This window comes from Mytilus edulis, chromosome 14 (genome assembly GCF_963676685.1).
Source record: "Mytilus edulis chromosome 14, xbMytEdul2.2, whole genome shotgun sequence".
Lineage (NCBI taxonomy): Eukaryota > Metazoa > Mollusca > Bivalvia > Mytilida > Mytilidae > Mytilus > Mytilus edulis.
Genome location: NC_092357.1, coordinates 62,450,760 through 62,458,672, shown reverse-complemented (window position 1 = coordinate 62,458,672; position 7,913 = coordinate 62,450,760). Strand labels below are relative to the sequence as shown.

Genomic DNA, 7,913 nt, shown 5'->3' with positions numbered 1-7,913 from the left:
ACAATCCCTCCCCTAACCGTCGACAGTGGTGTAACAGTTCAAAATGAGAACATACTAGAGTAATCAGTTGAAAAGGGTTTTACTCATCAGATCTATACAAAGCAGAAAACAACTAACAAAAACATATACCGGACGTGGCAGGGTATTTATATATTCCCATAATAAAAAGACAGTAGGTACAGATCTGAGAGTTCTTTTAGTTACTGCCAGTTAGTTCAAAACCAATAACAACTAAAAATAACGAACTCATTTATCTAAGACTATATCGGTACTTATCCAAGATCGATAGGATTAGTGTAAAGACGTCATGAGCAATCAAAGAAAGACACGATTTTGTGCAATGCCAATATATAGATATCGGCTGTTTGGAGAACCGTGAATGCACATATGTAGATAACAATACTATTTAGTTTGGTTTCAATTTACTGATAACAAAATTAATAGCTTTACCAATAAAACAAACTTTAAAGATCTAATATAGTTTAAACATATTTATTTATAGTGGATTGGGAAACAAGTTATTGCAACTTCTATTAATCCCTTTCACCTTTGCGAGTGCGAGTGCTGCCTTGTATCGGCATTAGCCTGCTCTTTTTCAAAATATACAAGGGTGTCTTATACGTGCAAGAGATATGTCACTCTCTTAAGGTAGCACAATACAAAGATTTTATAACTCCAACTCCCAAGTTTTAAAATGCTGTAACTTTCTTAATAATGCTTGAAAATTTATAAAAGTGGTAGTTTTGAATAGCTAACAGATTTCTCTTTCAAATTAATGCAATGTTAGTATCATGCAACAATTATGTAACCAATTATAATGTTGACTGTGTCTAAAATATTTTTCACCAAATTTCCACTTTCAATTGAAATTAGCTTCTACATAGGTATCCCTAGGGGGTTGATTTTATTATACGTTGTTCCTATGGCCATTATCTACAAAAGGGTGTCTCAGATTTATGATAGAATGTATAGAACAAATTTTACACCTAATTAAACATTATCTTCTTTTATGTGGTTAGGATGTTTACACTAATTAGAGATTTATGAGAGACTGGAATACCTTAGAGACAATCTGAGACACCCTTTTGAAGCCCATAATGTGTTGATTAAGATTTCGTTAAAATTTTCTGTATAGTTAAAGAGAAGATAGAGCTAAATTCATTCAAGTGAACTTACCCAGATTTTGTCACTAATTACATAATAATTGATTACATAATGATTTCATAATAAAAATATTGCATTCATTTAAAAGATTAATCTTATATCTATCAATGTATACCTCTTTTATTATTTTCTATGCATTCATAAGAAAGTTACAGCATTTCAAAGGTTAGTGATTGGAAGTAAAAAAATCTTTGTATTATGCTACCTTAACACAGGTCAGCCATTTTTTCGTCCCCTTGCGACGAACTATTATTGTTTCTCAAAACCATACTCGCAAATGGTTTAAAGGGAGAGCCGAAAAATGAGTCCTGAAGTTTTCTCCCCGGAACGTTGAACGAATCAGGAGCCTGTGTGTTAGTAGTCCGATGCGCTAACTACTACACCACGGCTCTCCTGATCTAATTGCAGTATTGAGTTGGCCTTTTTTTTAAAAATAGTTTATTAACCAGGATCGTAACTAAATTTCTGGGCTCGGTAAACAATATCTCCGTTAGAATTAGGATGCACTATTCTGTTTGAAATAAGTTGTTTGACATATTAAGCCAAAATTTCAAACCAAATCTTTGTATCTATGAGACATTTGCATCTATTGAATACGACTCATCCTTTCGGTCTTAGTAGTACAAAGTAGATGCATATTATAATTACATCTTCAATGTTCTCGCCGTGATACTGTTTGGACTCATGTTTTGAACATTTATACATAAATACCAGTTCATAACTCGAAGAGAACGAATGGTCATTCGTGCAAATTTTTAATTGATAATTAAATTTCAATAGCATCTTTATGATAGGTGTAAGTGCAAGGGCTGTCCGTTCAATAGTGTTAAGGTGCTAAATGAAATATATACAATATAGTGTTCAGTTATTGGCTTCTACGTAATTTGAGTTGAATAAATTAAATGTTTATCAAATGTTTCTTTTTCATATTGATAATAAAACAAAGTTTTATTAAAAGCATACAAACAAATTTTTCTTACAATAAATTGTTCGAGAGGTAATAACTTAAAACAGATTTCCGGTTATTATTATGAAATACTAAAATCACTGCATTTAAAGGCAACCTGCTACATTTCACTTATTGCTACCTACTGTTCACCTTTTTTTTTAACTTTTAATTTGAACTTTGTTTGACGCGAATTAATTATATGATTTTATGACGATCAATATTATTCATAGTTTTATCAATATAGCAAAGTTGAATAAAACCCATTCGTTAGTAACTTAACTAAGAACATATTAATATGTTTATTGCATTTTACTAAAAACCTATTATAAATATTACGATGAATTCGAAACGTATATTCGGTATAGTTCGAAAGAAATCTTTTCTTTATTTGTGTGTATGTGTTTGTCTGTGCATTGCGTGCCTTATTGGTACAACGTTAAGAATAAATACAAAAAAGGAATACACTTTTCTGGAAAAAGAATACGTGTCACGTTGTAATTTTGAAGTGCTATATGCATTCAACAACAGAACCAACAATTTTCTTGTGGAATCAGAGGTATATAAAATACCGAGAGTAAATCCGTTTGATCAATCTATAAAAGAATTTTTACCTGATGATCCACAAATATCAGTATGCGATAACAGTAATGTGTTTACATATGTTGATAATAACAATCTTTATATCAATTTTACGAAAAGCCGAAACCAAGTCGAATATTTGAAGCCAGACATGTCCTTCATATTCGTATCAAATTAACATGATCTCGTCCTCATGTGTTTGTCAGTCTATTACAGAGCAGGTTCATATTCACATCAAATTTACATGATCTCATCCTCATGTGTTTGTCAGTCTAGAGTACAGAGAAGGTTCATATTCACATTAAATTAACATGATCTTGCCCTTATGTGTTTGTCAGTCTAGTACAGAGCAGGTTCATATTCGTATCAAATTAACATGATCTCGTCCTCATGTGTTTGTCAGTCTAGTACAGAGCAGGTTCATATTCACGTCAAATTAACATGATCTCGTCTTCAAGTGTATGTCAGTCTAGTTCAGAGGAGGTTAATATTCATATCAAATTAACATGATCTCGTCCTCAAGTGTATGTCAGTCAAATTCAGAGGAGGTAAATATTCATATCAATTTGACATGTTCTCCTCATCATATGCATGTAATATTTGGCTCTTGATCTATTAATATGTATTCAACTATTCAAGAGAACCATTTGCAAACAGTGCAGTATTTATTGAACAATAATTCTAATAATGTTCTTAGGTTAGGCGTAAGCCTGTGGACTGTTTAGTTCATTTGTTCTTGCAATTGTTCATTAAAAAAGAAACTATTTAAAAGAATGTGGAGTAATTGCCGTCTTAGTTATTTCGGATGAAATAGCAAAATGGACATTGATTGTTTTATGTTTATAAGATCTTAAAATAAGAGACGTTTTTACACTTTAATAACACATCATTATTTTATACTCAGATGTGCCGGAAGGGTAAGCAGATCCTGCTCTACAAATTGCACCCGTCGCATTGCTTATGTTAATACAAACCCCGTAACAAGTCTAATTCGGTAGGTCACATTCGTCAAAAGGGGACGGGGTTGCAGTTACGACATTATAAACATATCCGCTGTAATCTGTGAAACGAATATTCCAACTCGTAATAACGTCCGTGAAATTTACGAACGGATGAGTTCAAATTCGCCATTTGGAACTCTTGGTTTAATAGCTTCCTTCTGAGCAGTAACCCTCTATCAAGGAAATCATGACTGGACATTAAAGCCCGGGAGTATTGAATCAATCGGGAGATATATACACCGTACGCTGCTGGTATGTTGCTACATAAAATTTGAAAGTTCACAATTGGGAAGCTGAAATCAACTCTTTTGTCGTAAAACTGCGTTTTCAACCGACCTTATTGACAATTTATAGATGTAAGTCAAGATTTGAGGCATACTTAACTGTATCTGCTGTATCCTTTATCTCAAGTTCGAATGGATAGATGCGTGATACGTATATAAATGGCGCTTTTTAATAAATCAATTCATTGCTCATTTATTTTAATGTTATAAAATGTGTTTGATATGTTTGACGACGTTTGATTTTTTTATATTGTTTATGCTTAGTGCTTTTGTCAATAATGTTTATTGTATCAATCTCAAAATATACCATGTATACCATTGATTGAACATTTTGTACCTTTTATGTCGAGAGTGAAATTGTTTTATTTGTGTGTGTGGTAGTGCGATGTGTTTTTCTTTGATGTTCTCAACTCATGTTATTTTTAGAATCAACACAAAGAACAAAATAAAGAAGGCATACACATTTCGAGAAATACAGCACGTTTCCATTTCTGTAAAAACAAATACGGTATTACATTTCTATTATGTAGTCCCAAGTAATATGAGACTGAATTATATCAAAAGGAGGAAATTTCTGAATATACATTTACCAGAATAAATACAATACAATAGTTGTATTACAATCATACGAAATATTTGCCTTTACACTTAGATGATCAAGGTATTATATATAAATGCATTTCAGATTTTCCGTTTTAATTGCTTTGTAGATACAAAAACTGACTTTAAATCAACGCCTTAAAAGGCCACATGTTGCTTTCCACTTGCATTGCTATCTGCTGCTTACCTTTGTTTTACTTTGATCTTTAAATTGAAATTTTTAAAATTGTTTGACACGAACAGATTTTATGATTTTATAACGATCATGCACATTTATAGTATTATCGATATAGCAAATTTAACAAAATGCATTCGTTTGTGTCTTTGCCAGTATATTGCATTTTTCTCAAAACACACCCAAGACCTCACGATGATTCGTTTGTTCCGTATAGTTGGAAGGCAATATGTTCTTTATTTGTGTGTAAGTGTTTGTGTGTGGGTCGGGTTCCTAATTGGTACAACGTTGAAGATAAATACAAAAAAGGCTTACACTTTTCGAGAACAAGAATATGTGTCTCGTTGTAATCTTGAAGTGTTATCTAAATTCAACAACAACACCGATTTTCTTGTGGAATCAGAGGTATGTAAAATACCGAGAGTAAATCCGTTTGATCCATCTATAAAAGAATTTTTACCTGATGATCCACAAATATCAGTATGCGATAACAGTAATGTGTTTACATATGTTGATAATAATAATCTTTATATCAATTTTACGAAAAGTCGAAACCAAGTCGAATATTGTTCATATAAGCCTATATATTACATTAGTAATTCGTTCAAACTCGGTAAAGTTAGTGGACATTTCAATAAATCTGTACGGGTCACAGACGAATTTATAAAAGTTCAATGTTATGATGCCTTTAATAAAGTGATAGCTAAAAACTTCCATACCGTATTTGTAAAAAAAAATCTAAACAAGAAAGCATCTGATTTACGAAATGATGTCGTACAAATGAAAAATATACCGAATATGGATAATCATCGAGAAACCCGTCTAAATGTGTTACTCATAATGATAGAGTCGACTTCAAGAATTAATTCTGTTCGATACTTACGTAAGACGAGAAAGTATTTGTTGGAAACATTAAACGCAACTGAACTACTTGGATATAACAAAGTCGCAGAAAATACTAGACCAAATATGGCAGCCTTGTTGACTGGTGATTTTATAGAAAACTCCTCGTGCTTTAAAGATTCAGAAGGAGTTGATAAATGTCCATTTATTTGGAAAGAGTTTTCAAAATTAGGTTATACAACTCACTATGGACAGGATACATTTTACTCCGTGGGCAAGCCTGGCTTCAAACTTCAACCAACAGATTATTATGATCAGCCTTTCCATGACGCTTATCAACAGGGTACAAAACATATTTTCGATTTTTGCTTCAATGGAAAATCGTCATCTGAGTACGTCAACGCAAGAATGTTTAATTTGGTGTCAAACTTAAAAGACAATCCGTTTTTTTCATTGTCGATGCATATAAGAATGACTCATGATAGTGTAACTCGTGCTGTTACTATTGACAAACTAATTTCTAAGACACTTCAAAGACTACACAAAAACAGCTTACTGAACAACACATTCCTCGCACTGTTCGGTGATCACGGTATAAGATCTGGTAAAGTTAGACCTACCTTTATTGGACAATTAGAGGAGAGACTCCCAATGATGTTGATGTATGTTCCGCCTTGGTTCAAAAACAAATATTGTAGCTATTTAAAGAATTTAAGAACAAATGCAAGAAGACTTACGACACATTTTGACACTCATTCTACTCTATTGCATCTACTTGATCTTGACAACAATCACCATGGAATAAAAACCTATCGTCAAAAAGGCATCTCCCTTTTCAAGGAAATTCCGTGGAATAGATCATGCCAAGATGCCCATATTCCGTCTAAGTGGTGTGCATGTAATTTCCGTTTATAAAAAAAAAAATAAAAAAATAAATATCTCAAAGTGTAGTCATTGCATTTATTTGATTAGCTCTTATGTCTCTAATTAGAAGCTTGGATTTTTTTTCATGCAGGAAATGTAATCTTTTATTCCAATTTTATCATTAGATCAATAAAACATATGAGTGATCTGTCATCATACAAGTCTTGCTTTCACATATATTCAAATGATAATTGAGCAACACGAACTCCACCATGTGCTCTGGAAGAGTAAGCAGACCCCTGAACTAGTGGCACCGAAGCGTTCCTCATTCAAGTAGTTACCCGCTGATCATTCTTATCCGTTCAATAGTCAATTATTTTGATTTAACAACCATATTTCTTTAATATTTTCTATTAACAAACTAGAATGTAAAATAACATAAAAAAGACAACTAAAACTGTAATCATCTATTGCTTAACTTGTCAAACTAGTACATGTAGTATTACTATGGCTATTACATTTAATAGTTTCCAAATGGTACTACAACATCTCTTGATAAGGTGATGTTTATGTCTGTTTTCTTGTAGTTGTTTATCATGTAAATCCTAAACATAGAAACGATTTATTCAAACAAAATTCCGATTTTCTGCAATATACTCATTTACACAAACTATGTTTTGGTTTAAGTGAGCATAACAAGTTGTGAATTGAATTTTGTGCAAAGCATTGTCTGTAATTAACTCATTTGCTGCTTTACGAATGTATTTTCTTCTTCTAATGCAGCAATAGTAAAACTTATATTTGCGACACATTATTTACAAAGTGAAAAAGTATTACCAAAATAACTTCACTCCAAGGTAAATTCAAAAAGGGGAAGTCCATAAAATGTGACAAAATAAAACGTCAAACTTTGCGTACCAAAATAACGAATAGTAATCCATTCTCGTATAACTGACTTGGTACAGGCTTCTCCGCCATAAAAACAATTGGTGAGTTTACCTGCTTTTATATCTGGTACTACTTGGCTGCTGTTTTAAAATTCGAAGGAGGTATCTTAATATAATGCTGTATATGTAATCCATAATTTTTAGTACAAAATTATTTAAAGATGAGACACGATCAGAAATGTTTGGAGGTGTAATGGAAATAACATATAAACAAACGTAAGAGAGTATTTGAAATATTGAAGTTTTACAAATAAATTTTGAATCTTTTACACAAACAATGTACAATATATTGATACGTAACAAAATTTCAGTAGATTTGATACCTCAGGCTGACTCGTACAACAAAATTATTTGACCCTATCAACCTAAACTGACCATATTTGCACTTTATCATGTAAATCTATATATTTGCATGATATTTCAGAAATATTCATTTCAGGATGAATTGTATAAAACGAATGACAGCAATATTGAAACTCATTAACTACAAAATTTTGTCAACATACA

General features: G+C 32.0%; 1 protein-coding gene across 1 annotated transcript; it reads left to right on the top strand.

Moving 5' to 3' along the window:
* Window positions 1-5,592: 5,592 nt before the first annotated feature.
* On the top strand, window positions 5,593-7,626 carry LOC139504377 (uncharacterized). Its single transcript, XM_071294454.1, has 2 exons — window positions 5,593-6,257; window positions 7,551-7,626. The coding sequence occupies exons 1-2, from the start codon at window positions 5,593-5,595 to the stop codon at window positions 7,624-7,626; spliced, it is 741 nt and encodes a 246-aa protein (XP_071150555.1).
* Window positions 7,627-7,913: the final 287 nt, after the last annotated feature.

What these genes read in the sequence shown, in the direction of transcription:
- LOC139504377 (XM_071294454.1), top strand. Translation starts at nt 5,593, where the DNA reads ATGATAGAGTCGACTTCAAGAATTAATTCTGTTCGATACTTACGTAAG. An exon ending in AGACTCCCAATGATGTTGAT is followed by an intron (nt 6,258 to 7,550) that starts GTATGTTCCGCC and finishes CATAATTTTTAG; the next exon opens with TACAAAATTATTTAAAGATG.